At 37.1% G+C, this 19,811-nt stretch overlaps 1 protein-coding gene across 2 annotated transcripts; it reads left to right on the top strand.

Moving 5' to 3' along the window:
• The first annotated feature begins 1,473 nt into the window (after window positions 1–1,473).
• On the top strand, window positions 1,474–19,430 carry gsna (gelsolin a). 2 transcript variants are annotated; one of them, XM_077232913.1, is made up of 17 exons: window positions 1,578–1,730; window positions 8,237–8,434; window positions 8,718–8,872; window positions 9,315–9,476; window positions 9,562–9,711; window positions 9,793–9,882; window positions 9,974–10,106; window positions 10,185–10,489; window positions 10,603–10,736; window positions 10,866–10,956; window positions 12,103–12,129; window positions 13,328–13,498; window positions 13,570–13,744; window positions 14,615–14,736; window positions 14,846–14,923; window positions 15,098–15,158; window positions 16,517–19,430. In XM_077232913.1, the coding sequence occupies exons 2-17, from the start codon at window positions 8,242–8,244 to the stop codon at window positions 16,684–16,686; spliced, it is 2,217 nt and encodes a 738-aa protein (XP_077089028.1). In that variant the 5' UTR covers window positions 1,578–1,730; window positions 8,237–8,241; the 3' UTR covers window positions 16,687–19,430. The 2 variants fall into 2 exon arrangements, with proteins under 2 accessions (XP_077089029.1, XP_077089028.1); XM_077232914.1 differs by lacking the exon at window positions 12,103–12,129 and having other exon boundaries at window positions 1,474–1,730.
• Window positions 19,431–19,811: the final 381 nt, after the last annotated feature.

The raw sequence follows: 19,811 nt of genomic DNA, 5'->3' as shown, positions 1-19,811 counted from the left end.
GTTGAGAAAACTGGCTTATTTCAATGTAGTTTTGATGCGACATTCATCCTCAAACAGAAACTAAAGAGAGGCATTCATGCTAGTCGGGGTCACCGCCGAGGTCGGGGATCAAAAGTTCAGCATCCGCTTTCACGGAAAGATCCTACATGCTAGTGAATGTCTCCATCTAGTGGCTAAAGACAAAACAAGAGGAGTAAGTGGCATTAAAAAATAAATCAACACTTTTAGGTTAATGTCTAATACAATATTACCTAGCTAATTCACACAATTGATTAAATTGAGGTAGCCTACAATACTGCAACCACAGCCGAAATAAACTTTTTAAAATTGTTAAATTGCTCCCTCCCTTACAGCTATTGATTATTTCTATTCCCCCACCAAAGGGAGACTGACTACAATAATATATAATATTGATCAATAATACAAATTATAAGGTGCAAGCTCTTCATATGCCCCTTCTTTAGTCAATAAAATTGCAACCAAATTTCAGTTGCACATCATCTAAAATTTTTACATTTACATTTATTCATTTAGCAGACGCTTTTATCCAAAGCGAATTACAAATGAGAACAATAGAAGCAGTTAAACTAACAGTCAGACATCAATATGCAAGTGCCATGACCCTTCTCAGTTTAATCTAACGCAGTATGTAATTAATTCTTTTTTTAAAGAATAAATAAATAATAAAAAATAGAATAGAAGAGGAAAGTGTTAGTATCAAGTGCTGATGATAAAAAAAAGCGTCTTCAGCCGTTTCTTGAAAGTGGCTATGGACTCAGCAGCTCTGGTTGAGTTAGGCAGATCATTCCACCAGCTGGGAACAGAGACAGTCATGGTAAAGGTCCGAGAAAGAGATTTTGTGCCTCTTTGAGATGGTACCACAAGACGACGTTCACTCGAATTGACAGTGAAATAACAGTGGAATTAACCCTGAATTGTGACATATTGCAACATTTACTTAGAACAAACAATTAAATAATAAATATTAATATTAATGTAAATATCATAATATAATATAGCCTACCCTACTATTTAAGCTTAAATCAAATATCTTTAAATAGCTTTGCCTTTGGCCAACCTTTCACACACACCTAAAGAAACTAACCTAGAGTAGGCCTAGCCTAATTATTATCTCAGCTGTATTGCACTGAGCTACTGTTGAATATTACTAATTAAAATATGTATTAATTATGTATTTATTTTCTAATTAAGACAGTATATAGTTACAGTTACAGTATATATATATATATATATATATATATATATATATATATATATATATATATATATATATATATATATATATATATATATATATAGTTCTATTATTGTTAAACAAGTGAAGAGAGTAGGCCTCTGATGTTTTTTCGCAAAGCATCCAGTCACTGAAAATCCATGAAAAGACCGACTGGAAAGTAACACGCAGAGAAGTGAGTAATAAAACTACATTTAGCTTACTGTAGTAACTGTGGTATGTTGGAGGAAACAACGGTTACCACGGTAAACTTGTTGTGTGTGGGGGGAAATGCGCGTAGTATCCAAGGGGCTCAGTAGGTGGCAGTGATTTGCCTTGTCCCGTTTTCGGAGGGGTGTGGTTTAAATGCCAGGATCACCCCCTTATGAGGATTATTTGAGTATAGTCTGTCTGAAACAGAGGGGTGTTGTCCTGCCCATACCATTCTGCAATACCATTTACTGAATCACCGCAGACTCCAGTCGTTCATCTATAGGTAAGTCTGTTATATTTGATTTATTTGAACTTTACCCCAACCTCCTTAGCCACAAAATAATGTAGTTAGCTTAAATGTAACGATTTACTTCACTGCAAACAACGCAGAACTAATCGCCACACAAGCGTCTGTGTGTGTGTGTGTGTGTGTGTGTGTGTAACAGAGGGACACTTTCTTACGGGACACGCCAACACTGCAGATTGAAATCTTGTCAGCAAGTGTAGGCCTTGCATTACATCGCGTAGGCTATTTGACAAAACTGCTGTTTTCGTATCGGGCGCTGAAAATGCTCATCAAACAAAGCCATATATGGAGAGATTCTGAATTCTGGGATGCGCCTTTTAATTATGCGGCAAACGGGATCTTTAAAAGTGCGGAGTCTGCAGGACGTTCTCTGCTCTGCTGTCACATATGCATTTGAAAGAGTAAGTTAGGCCTATTATTGATATTTCAGTCGATTGATCCTTTGCTGTAAAACCTAAGAAGAGTGGAGCAATTTTGGTTTCAGCATTCAAGTGGCTCTCAGAGGGACTTGATATGACTAAATAACTAAAGCAAACACATTGTTAATTACTTTATGTCATAATTAGTTTTTCTGTCAAAAAGAGCTATGGCCATTACAGGGAACTTAAAGATTTGGATTGCATGTCATGTGTTGTATAGTTCCACTTTTGATTATTCATCATCAGTCCCTTGTGCACATTTATCACCTGTTACCATAGAAACACACACAACTGAGACAGACATTAACTTTGTGGTAAAGATGCTTTAGACAAAAAAGGAAGTTCTCCACATCACCTCAGGAAACAGCTTCAGTGCTTGTGAAAAAATACAGCAACCTTCCAGTATAAGTCATGGCAGAAATCATGTTTATGACACTTTTGAAGTAGTTTAGTGTACATATGTGTACAGTTCGATTGGTGCAGTCTGTAGCTAGATACGTTGCACCAAGACTGATAACATACTAGCTTTTTTTTCATGGGTGTTCCAATCCAAACATGCCTATACACACAAATAACTAGTGATTAAAAGAATAACCGAGGTCTGTGAGAGTAGGTTACACTATGTCTCAGCAGGAAGGTCAGAAAAGTCATTCTCTCCTATTTGATTTACTTAATGCAAGTTACTCAGAAACGCATGTAAACATCTACAATAATATATTTAAGACCAGCAGCACACAATTGTTTTGTAATTTGTTATGGCAAGTGATATGTTGTTATCATGTCATAAAATTACAAAACCATCATTGTCATGTGACACTTCCATTATCAGATTCATAACAAATTTACAAAATTGTTTGTTATGCTGAAATTTGCATGTGTTTGCTTTCATGCAGTCAGCATGGAACGATATTGCGAGTAGGATTTTGTTTGTGACGTATATCAGACCGAAACGGGTTCTCGAACAAGAAAAAATGTAGGGCAGGACTTGATTTTGTCCATCTGGAATTGATTGGATGGTTGTGTTTTGCTATTGCTGTGATGTCGTGTGAGTGACGTGTTTTTTTTTTTTTTGTATGTCAATGTTATTTATTATTTTATTTCCTAGCATTTGGCTATTATGGATGGAAATTATGGGTGGAAAATGTAAAAAAAAGAAAAGAAAAAGCAATGCCTTTTAGAAGTGTTTTTATCGCGGAACACTTGTACCTTGTTCTGATAAAAAAAGTGTTATATTTCATTTAAAAACAAGAAAGAATCTATTGTCCATTTTAATTTTATGGGGACTTTAGGAGCAGCGTTCTGTTTGCTGACTGTTCAACATTAAATCGGTTAAAATAGTCAAGGAAGTATCAGCCACACCAATCTGATAGAAACAGTCTTGCACCTTTTATAGCTCAGACTTTGAACTCCTGCATGTTTGTCTGTATACTAAATTACAATTCTCCGAGTTTTGTGGCTATAAAACACAGTCAGTGCTGTCACTGTTTTATCTTTGGGTAAACACTGGGTGCAGTCAAGGGCTTAAACAAGACTTTGAATCAGACTCTGCAAAATCTTATCTCTCAGGAGCATTGGGGTTTGTAAAAGATGTAGGAAGAAATGTCTAGATGGAAAAACTGAGTCACACCAGGAGTTCATCAGATTCAGGCATTTCTCCAGGAAAATGGAAGATGATTTCAGTCATTTCTTCCAGACTGAGGATTATGTCAAAATACATAAATTATTTTAAACTTCCCAGTAGTTAGGTTGAATTCAAGTTGGAGGTATATGCTGGTGGTCATTTAACAGATTTAAGACCATCACACGTTCACTTCAGATTTATATTCTTTCAGACAACATTTTCCGAGGGCCACTGTGTCTGAACTTTCAGATCAGTTCAGATTACAGTCAGAATTCTGGACACTAAAAACTCTGAGGAAATGCCATATTTACCATGCTTTCTGAAGTCAGTGTCTATTGAAGTATGTACTTTAGGTATGCAGGTGCAAACTAATCGTGCAAATTAATCCACGAGAAACAATCTTATTTTTATTTTATTGGTACCACGACTCTTCTATTTCTCTTTTCAAAACCAATGGCTCCTCAGCTTTTGGGGCCATAAAATCATGATAAACCAGAAGTAGAAAATCTGAGTAAAAACTTATCAAAATTATATTATAAACTTATTAACAAAACAATGTAGGATGTTGACTTTCGCCGTAAATCGATGCATACTGCCGTCTGCCGGAAGATAGTTTAGTCTATAAAGTTTTAAATATGGACATTTTTCTTACACGAACGCATCACTTCGCTTCAAAAGGCCTTTATTAACCCCCCAGAGCTGTGTCGAGCACTTTAATCATCAATAGATGCACTTTTATGGACTTCAAAATATAAACGGCCATTCACTGCGATATAAAGCTTGAAAGAGCCAGGACATTTTTTAATATAACTCCGATTGTATTCGTCTGAAAGGAGAATGTCATATACACCTAGGATGGCTTGAGGGTGAGTAAATCATGGCCTATTTTTCATTTTTGGGTGAACTATCCCTTTAATCTGCACGTTTCCACCCACAGCGCTGCCATTTGGTTTTCGACAACAGTAGTGTAACCAGTTCTAACGCAATGCCAAAAGTTTGAGCAAAGCTGTCTCGTTGGCTACACAGACGAGCATAGATTTTGACCAAAACGTGGCACAGCTGTCTTAGAAAGACCTCAGGGAACTGTGTCAACTTGTGTAAAAGTTAAACATGACGGTACATGCAAGTCGATTAGATGAATCAATGTAACTTCACAACAACTACATAAACGTATCCACTAACCGTTCAGAAACGTCCAGGTGCGGTCTAAAAGTTGCAACCTCTTGCTGAGTCTCTCCATAAGGCTGCACTCCGCTACTGGTTATTTCTGAGATTTTGTATGAGTGAGATTATTGGTGTGTTTTGTTATTGTTGGAGTATTCGAAGCTTGTGTAAAGCTTCTTGTGAAAAGGGGCATAATATGCCAACTTTAAAAAAATAAATAAAATGTATGCCTGGATGAATCGTAAACAGTAAGATCAATAACATGCCTTTACAAAATATATGGGTGTTTTAGGGGAGAATTTTAATTTCATGTGCCTACTGGGTGCATGCTTTATAATTCAGCAAATGCAGTATATATTGTAAACCTGTATTCATGTATCTTTCTGATTTTTGCAAAACTGTATTAAGGCCTATTCGAAGGGACTGACTGTATACAGCCTCTTCCCAGAAACATCTCCCTCCCATTTTGACCCGTAAGCAAATGTCACATGACCCTAGGCTATTTATAATAGTCTCCTAGCAGCAGACTGGCTGCAAACTCATCAGCTGCATCAGACAAGATGTTTAGTTAAGAATAGGCCGTTGTATGTTAAATATTTCATACAATTCTCAAGAGAGAAACCCGGAGCAGTAAATTACAGATTGAAATCAGTCGTTTGCGTGAAACAATGTTCTGTTTAATTAGCCTTTCTGTCGAACTGATGCTTTGTGTTCAGAAGAGATTTCAGAAGATACAATGTACTTAGGCACATCGAAACATTTGGAAATCAGTTCACACTACATAGACTTTGGTGTGTATGCTGATAAGACAACAGCTGATGTAGAACAAATGGAGGCAGCATGTCTGTCATCAAGCGCTTGTTTCGTAGCAGGCCCTGGTTTAAAATAGAAGCCTGTTTGTGAAGAATGTGTTGCCAAATAGCGATTTGATCTAATATTATTGGTGTCAGTGAATGCATGGCGACAACTGTATCTTGTACACTCTAAAAAAAAAGATGGTTCTTTAAAAGTTCTTTATATGTGGTGATAGTTCTAAATAGAACCGTATCGTCCTGAAGAACCCATTATATGCTCCACACCAGCCCAGGACCTCCACATCCAGCATCTTCCCCTCCAAGATCGCATAACCAAAGGATTTCTGCACAAACTGTCAGAAACTGTCTCAAGGAAGCTCATCTGCATGCTCGTCGTCCTCATCGGGGTCTCGACCTGACTGCAGTTCGTCGTCGTAATCGACTTGAGTGGGCAAATGCTCACATTCAATGGCGTCTGGCACTTTGGAGAGGTTCTCTTCACGGATGAACCCCGGTTTTCACTGTACAGGGCAGACAGACAGCGTGTATGGCGTTGTGGGGGTAAGCGGTTTGCTGATGTCAACGTTGTGGATCTAGTGGCCCATGGTGGCGGTAGGGTTATGGTATGGGGAGGCATATGTTATGGACAACGAACACAGGTGCATTTTATTGATGGCATTTTGAATGCACAGAGATACCGTGATGAGATCCTAAGGCCCATTGTTGTGCCATTCATCCACAACCATCACCTCATGTTGCAGCATGATAATGCTTTACAGAACCCCTCCCCCCCCTTTGTAACTGTATGTCCTTAATGTCATTTTAGATACATTTTAATGCATCCTTGCTGAATAAAAGAATTAATATTTTTTTTAAAAATCATACTGATCCATAACGGGCCCTACTCATCCATTCTTTGACTAAAGAAAATTACATAAGTGCTTTAAAATTGTTTGGCATTGGAACCAGTCATTACGTTCCCTTCCTGTGGTTTGGTTTTTCATACTGTTAAGAAATCCTAAACCACAACATCTCTCAGTTAATTCTGATGGATGATTGGTGAATATTGATCCTTAGCAAACACCACTCCCTTCGTGGACTTTTTTTTTCTCTGAGGAATGTCTTGTGGTCTATGAAGAGACTTACAATGCTACCGTCTCATTTCTGAATGACTCATGCCTAAGACATTCCAAACTTCATGTCTCCACCCCAAAAGTGGGCGGTAAGCTCAGATGACATGGTCACCATCTCAGAGGCTCTCGCCACATTAAGAGCTGGTGAGTGACTGTAAGTGAGGGCTGGTGGTATGAATGATCTGGTCAGGTGGTGTCTACGTTTGGCATTGTCACTCCAACAGCATGACTCACAACGTTTCCTTTTTCCTGCATCCAACCCAATTGTCTATCACCACAGAATGAAACTCCCAGCCACTGGAGTTTTATAGTTCAGAGTTTATTTTGCAGTTTGTCTACAATGATAAAGTACCATTGTAAAATAGTCCACTGGAGGCGAGCTTACTGAACCCAAGTGCAGTTTTATTTAATCCAAAACATGAGTGGATACACAAAAACACAGGCTTGGCTTGGCAAAACAAAAAACTTGATGAACAATGAACTTGATGAAGCATGAACAAACTCACCAACAGCAGGTAACACATGACTAAGATAGTCCAGGACAAAGAAAACATGAGGACTATAAACACTTACAGACTAATGAGCTGACAAGACACACCTGAGAGCAATGAGACAAGCAACCAATGACAGAACAGAACTGAGAAACCACATGACTGAATCCACCAATGATAACATGACAAATTCACAAGGGGAGCACATGGCAAGAATGCATGAAGGAAAGGGAATCGCATGACAGGAACCATGACTAAAGGCAAATCAAAAAATAAAAGACATGAACCTTAAACAAAAATCAAAACCATGTTACATCCATACCATTCACACATCAGTACCAAAATACCAGTAAACTCTGTGATGTCGGTCATCGGAAATCAAAACATGAGATGCATTATAGTTACTATACAGTAGTTCTGCAGTTACTAGTACAAAAAAATAGCAACAGAGCCACAGCGCTGATGAGCGGAAAAGAAAGCAAGGTCTCAAGCGCCAGATGTGTCGCAGCGGTCTGTTCTCTGTCTTTTCTATGTTTACATAGAAAAACAATTAAAAGCAGTGGAGCTTACTATAAACCACTCCAACAGAGCTTAATGATTGGTGCAAAAGAAGCTTCCTACACCAGCTCGTTCTGACCTTGTACATGCTCATACCAGTTCATAACCTATTCTTTGTTCACATATAAGATCATACCAGTCATTTACTGGTATTGATGCAACTTCTCATGCCGGAAAATTGCTAGAACTGATTTACCAGTGTTTTTGAAAAGGTTGGAGATCACACATGATCTCTAAATGGTAATTTAAAGACTGAACATGTGAAAGGGGCTAATGTCTGTGTGTGTGTTTTGTTTCTCTAGACAGCATGGTGTACCACCCTGAGTTTGAGCGAGCAGGCAGGGAACCTGGCCTCCAGGTGTGGAGAATTGAGAAGTTTGATTTGGTGGCAGTTCCTGAGAACCTCTATGGAGGGTTCTACACCGGTGACGCTTATGTGGTCCTCAATACTATCAAACAGCGTTCTGGCAACCTACAGTACGACCTCCACTTCTGGCTAGGTAAGAGGACAATGCTTTGCTGAAGAGATTCTGAATTTCTGACTTTTATTTTAGTGCCATTGCAAAGTACACTCTGAAAAATGCTGGGTTGTTTCAACCGTTGAAGTTTAAAATTTTAATTTAAAAATTTAAATCAACAGTGACCCAAACTGGGGTTGTTACAACCCAGCATTTTTTTGAGTGCAAATATTCTGCCTAATTTAATTTGCAAGACAAGCTAGATGGTTTAAATGTCAAATGCATCAGCTACATTTCTTATAGATGCTCTTCCCTCAACTGGCAGGTGACTTCTGCACGCAGGATGAGAGTGGGGCGGCTGCCATTTTCACAGTGCAGATGGATGACTATTTGGGTGGAAAGCCCATCCAGTACCGTGAGGTTCAGGGCTATGAGTCCAAAGCTTTCCTGGGATATTTTAAAAAAGGGCTGCAGTACATGGTGAGTGGTCCAATCGATGACAGGACAATGGAAAAAGACTCTGAAGTTTACAAATATTTACAAATAAGGATGTTCAAATATGATCATATCTTCAAACACATTTAAAAGTAAAAACACAAGTAACATTTCTACAAATATCACGAATTTTTGAAGTTTTGATAGTTGAGGTTAGTTGATATTAGTCCTTAATTCAAAGTCAGTGGTTTCAACACTGACTTCCATTTGGATATAACTTTTTAAAACAATACTGCTTCACTACTTAATTTAATTATTTTTCTTATATTATTTCTTATATATATATTATTTCTTACTTTCCTATATATAAATATATTCAGGTCATTGACTGTTGGAATTACATTTTTAATTATAATTTTTTATAAAAAAATACTGAATAATGTCATGTCACTATTCATTTCTTTGCTACAAAATATTAATTTTCCAGAAAGGTGGAGTTGCGTCTGGATTCAAGCATGTTGTCACCAATGAAGTGACAGTACAACGGGTGCTACAGGTCAAAGGTCGGCGTGTTGTCAGAGCAACCGAAGTGCCAGTCAGCTGGGACAGCTTTAACCAGGGAGACTGCTTCATCCTGGACTTGGGCAATGTGAGTATCATATGAGGAGAGTGAGTGAGATTTGATATAATCAAAATCTCAAAAATAACCCTGTTTTCTCTGTGTGGTTTTACAGGAGATCTACCAGTGGTGTGGTTCAAAGAGTAACCGTTTTGAGAAGTTAAAAGCTACGCAGCTTGCAAAGGGCATTCGTGACAACGAACGCAGTGGACGCGCTCGTGTGTATGTTTGCGATGAAGGGATTGAGCGAGAAAAGATTTTGGAGGTAAGAAAGACAAGAAAAAAAATCAACTTCAAAATCAACTAAGAAACACGCTAAAAATACAATCCATCTATCTGACGGCAGGTTCTTGGAGAAAAACCAGACCTGCCTGAAGGAGTGTCTGATGATATCAAGGCTGATGCCTCCAATAGGAAGATGGCCAAACTCTACAAGGTAGCCATTGGAACTAAACCATGCCAATATGATAAATAGCCCTTGTAGATCATAAATGCATTCAGTCCATTGGCGTTTACTTGTACTTCAGGTGTCTGATGCCAGCGGAGACATGGCCATTGCCCTGGTGGCCGCTGAAAACCCCTTCTCCCAGAGTGCACTGGAATCAAGCGACTGTTTCATCCTGGATCACGGCTCAGATGGCAAGATCTTTGTTTGGAAAGGTAAATGGCATTGACTGACAAAACAAAAAAGGGGACTTTTTAGACTTCTTTGTTGACACACTTATGTTCTTTTTATAGGCAAAGATGCCAATGTGGAAGAGAGAAAAGCTGCCATGAAGGCAGCAGATGAGTTCATTAAGAAAATGGGTTACCCAAAGCAAACACAGGTTCAGATTCTCCCAGAGATGGGCGAGACGCCTCTATTCAAACAATTCTTCAAAAATTGGCGTGATGTGGACCAGACAGACGGCCTGGGCATTGCTTATGTCTCAAACAGCATCGCTAAGATCGAAAAGGTGCCTTTTGATGCTTCTACACTGCATGATTCACCAGCCATGGCCGCCCAACACGGAATGATCGATGATGGCAATGGAGAGAAACAGGTCAGCGTTTGAGCCCACACTGCATGTAACGTCACCTGAAGTTACACAACATGCTGTGTATACAAATACAGTGAGGGTACAGTAATAATATTTTAATTTTTGTGTCACCCTAGATCTGGCGTATTGAAGGTTCAGACAAAGTTCCAGTTGACCCCTCTACTTATGGCCAGTTCTATGGCGGAGACAGTTACATTATCCTGTACAATTACCGCCATGGAGGCAGACAGGGTCACATCATCTACATCTGGTATGACTTGATCTTACACAGTCAATGTAAAGCTTTGTCATGTCATATACACTGGAGCACATGCAATGTGTTTTCATGTAACAATTCAGGTGTGTTATCCTGACTAATGATGTGTGGTTTCTCTCACAGGCAGGGTAAGGACTCCTCACAAGATGAGATTGGGGCATCTGCTATCTTGGGCGCCCAACTGGATGATGAGCTTGGAGGTGGACCTGTGCAGGTAATGCTAATGAATAAACTAATAAACCATGTTGGATCACTTGATCACAATCATATCCATATTTTGGTACTTCATGGTAAAATTGTCATTTGGGGCTCTTCCATTACAAGTGCAACAGTGATTCTCCTTTTCTAATTTGTTCAACATGAAAAAGCATTCACAAACCATTTTACAATTGTGATGTGGCCCATTTCTGAGTGAAACTGTATTCTCAGTAATTCAACAGTATTCAGAAAAGATAACTTTGCCATCACATAACACTCACTTTAAGTCAATTTTTAAAAAACACTCATCATTTAATAACAGTGTTATATGTATTTTTTTTTTTTAGCAAATCGATTAAACTTCACTTGTAGTATTTAAAACTATTAATTTTATTTTATTATGTTTGTTTTTTAGTTTCTAGTGTTTTATTTGTAATTAATTTTGACAAAATAGTATAGAATTTTAATATTGTCCAATTATCAGATATCAGCCACAATAGGCTTATGGCTTATAGGCATCTGCCAGAATTTGAAAGTCACCATGAAATCAAAATGTGCAAATTTTATTTTTTATGGAATAGTTTATTATACGTATAATTTATCAGTGCACATCATTTTTTTTTTTTTTTTAATGAATGTGCCCTCTTAATCTTTATTTAAAAACATTAACTTCCTCTCCTCACAACAACGTCTCTGATGATGTGTGCACTGGTGAGAGGGTAGGATTCACAGCACTTAGCAAACGTCAATGATCCAATCAATTCTTGATGGACAAAATCAAGGTTTTTTTTCTTGTTCAAGAAGCAGTTTCACTCGGATATACATCATAGTATGAAAGAAATGACTAATGCAATTTCCGTTTCTTGCCAACTTTAATATCCGTGCATCCCTAATTTTGACGAAAGAGTATTAAACATTTTTTTTATCATTGCTGTTGAATTACATGCACTGATAAATAATTGTAAATATGGCTCATTTTGATTTCACTAAGTTCAAGCATCCTGTTGCTCCTGGTTCCTACTGTAGCCTTTGAAAGCTTAGCTACATTCTGCAGTTATTGCCGGTTGCATCAGCCGTCCTTGATTTTTCCATCTGTTAAACCAACTTCCTACTCTATGTCTTTCCTTCCTGTCCGTTATTCATATCCGTCATCCTGCTGTAGATGGCTGGTGCTCCCCTGACCACTCAGGTATCCATATCTCAGGATAGCATGTCCCTGTCCAGAGCCTTCTTCTCTGCCACTTTTACAAGCAAACAGCATTGTTTTTACTCAATCTTTGAGTCACATTGATAAAACAAAAATGATCCTTCACAGCATTACACGAACAACCGTTACAAATTTAAAAGGAAATTCCTAGTCATGTTCCTCTAATGCCTTTTCTGTTTCCACAGTGTAGCAGCATAAAGTCTATTATATTAATATATACAGCTAAAGGGTTTTTAAACTCGTGATTTCCTTGGTGTCTGCATAATCAGTGTGAATGATCAATATATACAAATATTATCACGCTTTTTTTGTAAGGCTCTGTACACTGACATACTATCCCTATACACTCGTGTCTTTGTCTCTCTATGTTGTTATTTCGTCATTTTTGCACAAGTAACTAACTGTCTTCCACATTTACAGATTACCTTTGGGACTGAGCATGTGAACATTAACAGAAATGCTCCATCATGCATTTTTTTTTTTTTATTGATTCAAAGTGTGACTATGATTTATATGTTTATCTGGATTTATGCATGCTGTCATGCACATTTAAATAGACCTAACTAGCACATTTAGCATGCTAATGTAGTTTATGTGTAAAACACAGTAGACAACAGAAAATGTTCATCATCTTCTGTATTGGTGTAGTGTACATGACCAGTGTCTACTAAGTGTGTGTGGTGGGTTGCATTAAATTGATCAAAAATTACTTATAATGTTATATAATAATTATATTTAAAATAAATGCTTTTCCTTTTAACTAAGATTTCATAGAAACATTAACAAATATTAGATTATATTGCAATGCATACAACCGTATGATTCAGCATAGATTATCCTGGGAACTCTAAATGTAATGTAAAACTCTAATGTATGTTTTTGGGGCAGAAGAAGAAAATAACCCCTTTAGTTTGACCATTAATAAAGCTCTGCTTTCTCCTAAAGTTGAACAGCCCACTGCACTGTCATCATGCTGAGCACAAAGGATGCTGGGAAATTTTGGCATTAGCTCTATATTCCACACAGTGAGCTCAACAGTGCCACCCTGTGGAATTAAATGCGATTCTCAACCAAAGCCTCTTGAAAAACCAATAGGGCAAATATGACTGTGTTATCAGAATATCTTTTAATGACTGCATGTTATCTCTGTTTAATGTCTACCCACTGTTTATTTTTTCAGGTGCGGGCGGTCCAGGGTAAGGAACCTGCTCATCTGATCAGTCTGTTCGGAGGGCAGCCCATGGTGGTGCACAAGGGCGGCACCTCCAGGGAAAGTGGTCAGACGGCGCCAGCTGAAACTCGGCTGTTCCAAGTGCGCTCAAACTCCGCAGGGTGCACACGAGCGGTGGAGGTCAGCATCTGAAGTTTACAATTGGTGGGAAGTTTTAAATATCCTCCTCTAATATTTGCTGTTTCCTCCAGATTGACGCAGTGTCCTCCAATCTGAACTCCAATGATGCTTTCGTCCTGGTGACCTCAGCTGCGTCTTTCATATGGGTGGGACGAGGAGCTAGTGATACAGAGAAACGTGGGGCGCAGCAGCTGTGTGACATCCTTGGAGTGTCGCCCTCTGAGCTGGGTGAAGGAGGAGAGGATGGTGAGAATTCGTTTGAAATCTTTAACGTAAAAGTTCACACATAAATGACAACTGTGTCATCATTTACTCATCCTCATTTTGTGCCAAAACTGTATGACTCTCATTCTTTCATGGACACAAAGGGTTACGAAGATGGTCACTCTTTTCCATACAATTACAATAAATTGGGACTGAAGCTTCTTTCAAGGTTTAAAGTCACCATGAAATCAAAAGTGAAATTGCAGTATTTAATATTTATCCGTGCACATTATTATCATTATTATTATTATTATTTTAATTAATGTGCCCTCATAATCTTTAATCAAAATAACTTCCTCTCCTAATTGCAGTGACATCTCTTCTCTTTTCTGATAATGTGTTTACTGGCATGAGGGCGGGACAACCTGTCACTCACATGACATCACAGCAATAGCAAACCACAACCATCCAATCAATTCCTGATTGACAAAATCAAGTCTCGCCCGACATTTTTTCTTGTTCGAGAAGTCGTTTCACTCGATTGTACATCACAACTGGGAAGAAAAGATTTCCGTTTCATGTAAAAAGAAAAAAGGGCACAAAAAAAAAAACACACTTAAGCAACATAATAGTGGTCCATATGACTTATGTGACAGAATTTTCATTTTTGGGTGAAAGTTCCTTTTAGAATGCATGAAAAATGAAAATAAAGAGTTAGAGTATGTAACTTTTTTAAAAATTAACATTTAATTCCCAGTTCATTCTCTTATTTTAACCATCAGTGACCATTTTTATTAACATTTTATTTATTAAATCCAATTTATTATTTTGATATTTATATTATTTGTTCTATTTTCTTCTTAAAAAATGTGAACCTCATAATTAAGCTCATTATACTTGCATGCACTGCAGGAAGCTTCTGGGACTCTCTGGGAGGAAAGGTCGATTACCGCACATCCGCCAGGCTAAAGGACAAGATGAATGCCCACCCGCCACGACTGTTCGCCTGCTCAAACAAAACCGGCCGTTTCATCGTGAGTAACGCATCTAGATTTTTTTTTGTCTGCCCTGATTTGAATGAGAATATTCTCAGTATTGTATGATGAGGAGTCAGTCAAAATGGATGCGCTGATATCCATGCAGATTGAAGAAGTACCTGGAGAAATGACCCAAGAAGACCTGGCTACAGATGATGTCATGATCCTTGACACCTGGGATCAGGTAAACTGACTACATTAACAGGACTGTTCTACATTACAAGGAGTTCTCATATATCTGTTTTATGTTGCTTGGAAAAAAATTCACAGCTATTTTATTAATGTAATGACATGCTACTGACATTCAGGGAATAATGAGACATCACGGAAGTTTAATGAATCTTCATGTGTTTTACAGGTGTTTGTTTGGATCGGTAATGAAGCTCATGATGAGGAGAAAACTGAGGCGATGTCTTCAGGTGAGACTCATTATAACACTTTAGACTTATCATAATTATAATTCACTGCATAAAGTATTAAGAGTAAGTAGAATATTGCCATACTACTTCTACTATACTAGTATGCTGTATCTCTATCCACTGTATCTATTAATTTCTGAAAAAAACTGACAAAAGTTAATGCATTTACTGTGCAACAATGTAGTATTGTACTTTTCAATGTCTTTGGAATCACACCTATTGTTTCACATGCCATTGTTAATAAACAGTAAGCAATACACAGAATTTACCTAGTATACAGTATAAGTCAGTATTTTATTTAAAACGTAATGGTGGTTTCTTTTGGTTATTTGGTTGAAATGTATAAGGTTATTTGCTTGGATGAAAATATATAAAAATATATAACGTATATGAAGAAGAAGCACTTCCGTTCAAATGTTTGGAGTCAGCAAGATTTTGTTTTAAATATTTTTGAAAAAAAAGTCTCTTATGCTCAACAAGGCTGCATTTATTTGATTAAAAATACAGTAAAAACATCAGTATTGTAAAATATTATTACTATTTAAATGAGCTGTTTTCTATTTTAATATATTTTAAAATGTAATTGATTCCTGTCATGGTAAAGCTGAATTTTCAGCATCATTACTCCAGTCTTCAGGGTTACATGATCCTTCAGAAATCTTTGGCGCTCAAGAATCATTTCTTATAATTATCAATGATGCAAACAGTTGTGCTGCTTTATATTTTTTGTGGAAACAATGATAAATGTTTTTTTCAGGATTTTGTGGTGAATAGAAAGAATAGAAATAAATTGAAATCTTGGTCACACTTTAGATTAGGGTCCATTTTCACTATTAACTAACTATTAATACCTATGACTTTTGCCTCAATAAACTCTATTACTGCTTATTAATAATTAGTTAATAGTAAGATAGTTGTTAAGTTTAGGTACTGGGGAGAAATTATGTAGAATTAAGGGATGTAGAATATAGTCATGCAGATTAAGGCATTAATATGTGCTATGCATGCTAATATGCAACTAGTTAATAGTGAGGATTAGACCCTAAACTAAAGTGTTAGTGAAATCTTTTGTAAATAGCTTAACTGTCACTTTTATTCAGAAAGGATGCATTAAGTTGAAATTAAGTCAAAATTATTAATTTATTCTTCCAAAAACCACAGACTTTTGAATGGTAGTGTGTCGTGAGGCATTTTTTCAATTAATAGTATCTATGTCCATCCTAGAGTCCAGTAGGTGGCAGTAATGTGAGAGAGAAGGAAAGAAAGAAAGAAAGAAACATGAGCTTGTTTTGAAACAGCAAAAGCAGACTGTGTCCTTTTATGAATCCTGTATTAAACTTTCCTTTTTCTCTCTCCAGCTGCACAATACATCAAGACGGACCCAGCCAACCGTGACTCGCGCACACCTATTGTGAAGATTAAACAGGGCTTTGAGCCGCCCACTTTCACAGGCTGGTTCCTGGGCTGGGACCATGACTACTGGAGCACTGACCCCCTGGAGCGGGCCATGGCTGAGCTGGAGATCTGAACTTGAGCTGTCACTCCTGACCTTTAGACCCCACTGCCTTAATGCAACCTGATCAAAGTTGCTCTTAGGCTACGTTCACACTGCAAGCCTTAATGCTCAATTCCCATTTATTGCTCAGATCCGATTTTTTTTGTATAGCTGTTCACATTGTTGTTGATGTGGCCAATATCAGATTCCACTGGGACCAGATCATGGTCCCGAACTGACCCGCATACGCAAAAGAACAATAAAAGACCTTCACTCTGTCATATGGAAGTGTAAACGTAGGATATTAGAGTTAGAGATTACGCCTTTATTTATTCTTTTATCTGCCGCGGAACCCAGCGAATTTATGCTCTCGCAATATTAAAACCAAAGGCGAGCATGCAAAAAAAGAGAGCAGAGTTTTTAAACGTTTATGATGTTTTGCTTGTATATAGAGCTGTCAGTGTAATACTTATGAGCTATGACTCATCACTATCCTTCACTTACTATCTTTTGTAAATTTGGGTATGTAAAATCTTTGAAGTGACCATGAGCGCAGAATTGTGACGAATGTCAATCTAGAGTGGCGTAAATTCTGATATGACTGTTCAGACTGAGGACACATTGCAAAACAGCAGACCTGTATCGGATTTAGGACAACAAATGGAAGTGGCCCAAATCAGAATCGAAAAGATCAGATTCTGTGTGGTTTGTGCTGTTTACACTGTCATGAGTCACGTATGAGCAAAAAAAAAATCGGATTTGGGACACATTTTCCTGCAGTCTGAGCATAGCCTTAGATACACCAATTTGATGCTTATGAGGATTTAGTCATGGAATCAAAAACCAAACCATCAATTCTATTAGGTTCCAATTGTGCGACTTCTTTGGGCTTTATACTATGCATTTCCTTTTGTCTACTTGTTCAGATAAATTAGTGTATGTTGATGTGCATGCTCTCTGTTTATGTCGTATTGTTCTGTCATCTGACGTCTTTGCGTCTTTGTCATCTTTTTCTGTCCTCTTTACTATCATCCATCTCTGTCGTCCTTACTGTCGTCTCCTTTTTCTCACATGAAGAGAACAGTGAAACACCCCATGTATGTCTGAAGTGGACTGTCTTCAGAAAGGTTTCGATGGCATATTACCTCAGTATAATGCCGACAAAGTAGTGTTTTTAATCACTAGGTTGCTTTGTTTACAGTGGTAACATGGCAAAAACGCTATATTTCTGCTGTTCCATAAGCACGTCAGAGAGTGAATTTTCATTTTTACAAAACATAATTTTTGTTCAGACAAATGAGAAAATCGGAATAAAGGGTATTTAATGTGCGTTCTAAAGATTACACAATTTGGATAATGTAGACACACACACGCACGCACATCAATGAATGGAATTATTTTGTATACTTTATTTTGCTGGCTGATAAGACTGTTATTTTGTTTTCTGTTTGTATATCTGTACACATTGTGCCAAGACAAGACAACAGAACAAGGATTTATCTGAACAAATAGGCAATGACTGTAGACAAGGACAAATGTATAGTACAATGCACAAATCTGTCGACTCATTTTTGGCACAAATGGAACCTCATATAAATCTTCACCTTGCTGCTTATGTATTTAAGTGTTTGTTTTTTCTTGATGTGTTTAACAATGCATTGAAGGGTGATCTTTTAGGATATTGTCTTCGTTCTGTACCTTATGTTGCTCAAGTGCTTGAGCCTGTTTCAGAAAAAATATACAAGGATATTCTGAATCAAAATCTGTCAGAAACCTTTTTAAGTTTTGTTTTAAAACTAAAACGGAAGTCAAATGAATTAATTTCAAATAGAACAAACTTAAGAAAATGAAAAAAGCTAAAAATTAAACTAAAATAAACACTGAAAATATAAAAATAAAAGCCAATTCAAAATATTAATAAAATGGTATATATTAAAAAATACTATCATAACATTGATGCACTCTTGAATCTTCCAGAGCTTAATATCAGTATTAACAACCATATTTTTTAATGATTTAATCAGACTGCCAAAATCTAAGATATTATTTTGAACCAAAATTGGCTGTAAAATGCAAAACTTCAAACAAGATGGCCACAATTTACTGCATTAAATGTGCATTGCGATCAGGCCAAGCGACAATGATGTAGCATACTATTGTTTAAAACGTTCATTGTGAATTACTAATATATTAATATTAATTATGAATGCCTGTTTAACTTCTGATTTTTATTTAGGCAGTATATTTTACATATTTTCAGTAAGTAGTAAGCTTTTTAATAATTCCAAACGCAGCCATGGTCATTCTAAATGAGCAAAGTCATCCCTCTACATGCAGAGGGCGTAGAAACTAAAACTGCCTTTATCAAAGACATTCCCGTTGTCTCAATTTAGATTTTAAATAGCAAAGTGTAGGATTCATATGCTGAGGATGTAAGAGGATTTCTAGCTCAGCGATAATCAACTCTGCATTACAGTTTTATCAGTGTCAGTATAGTGCACTTGATAAAAGTGCTTGTTAAACCATAATCAGAATGTTGAAATGGAAAAGGAGCTTGTCTTGTCATTGTTGCTTGATTGTTAACATATTGGGTCAGTTGACTGCCTAAAGATGGTGTACAAAAGCCCACAAAATGCATCCAATCATATAGCAACTTATTTTATAAGGGTTATTCTAAACAATGCTACTTTTGCAAATCCTTCTGTCCCTGAAATATAAACATAAAAATGATTTCCCACTTTTACGTCTTATACAATAAAGAACCACAACCCCAAAAAGGTTTCCAGGGTGTTCTTTAAAGACTGATGTAAGCAACAAAAATATGAATAGGTTTCTTGGAAAATAACAACACTTTGTTTAAAAGTAAAGAGTTTATGTACTTTTAAGTCATGGGAAGGATGACACTAAGAGAACGGGACAATCACACATGTAAAATATATGATACGCACGAAAATACAGTGCAAACAAAAAAAACATTCAATATTAAAATGCACATAAAAGTGAGCTGGCAACAACAACATGTTATATTCAACATATATCAGTTAAAAGACAGAATTAAGCATTATATATACTATTTATATGCTTGTGACTGATAAAGGATGAAAATACAAATATTTGATAAATATAGTCCTAAGCAGCAGTGCAAGTGATTCACATCT

Source organism: Siphateles boraxobius, unplaced genomic scaffold (assembly GCF_051911475.1).
Source record: "Siphateles boraxobius isolate OS27281-9 unplaced genomic scaffold, OSU_SipBor_1 18, whole genome shotgun sequence".
Taxonomy (NCBI): domain Eukaryota; kingdom Metazoa; phylum Chordata; class Actinopteri; order Cypriniformes; family Leuciscidae; genus Siphateles; species Siphateles boraxobius.
This window is presented reverse-complemented; position numbering and strand designations above follow the sequence as displayed.

Coding starts and splice junctions, on each gene's coding strand:
- gsna (XM_077232913.1), top strand. CDS start 8,242: ATGGTGTACCACCCTGAGTTTGAGCGAGCAGGCAGGGAACCTGGCCTC. Junction 9,477..9,561: donor TCATCCTGGACTTGGGCAAT/GTGAGTATCATA, acceptor GTGGTTTTACAG/GAGATCTACCAGTGGTGTGG. Junction 13,745..14,614: donor GGGTGAAGGAGGAGAGGATG/GTGAGAATTCGT, acceptor CATGCACTGCAG/GAAGCTTCTGGGACTCTCTG.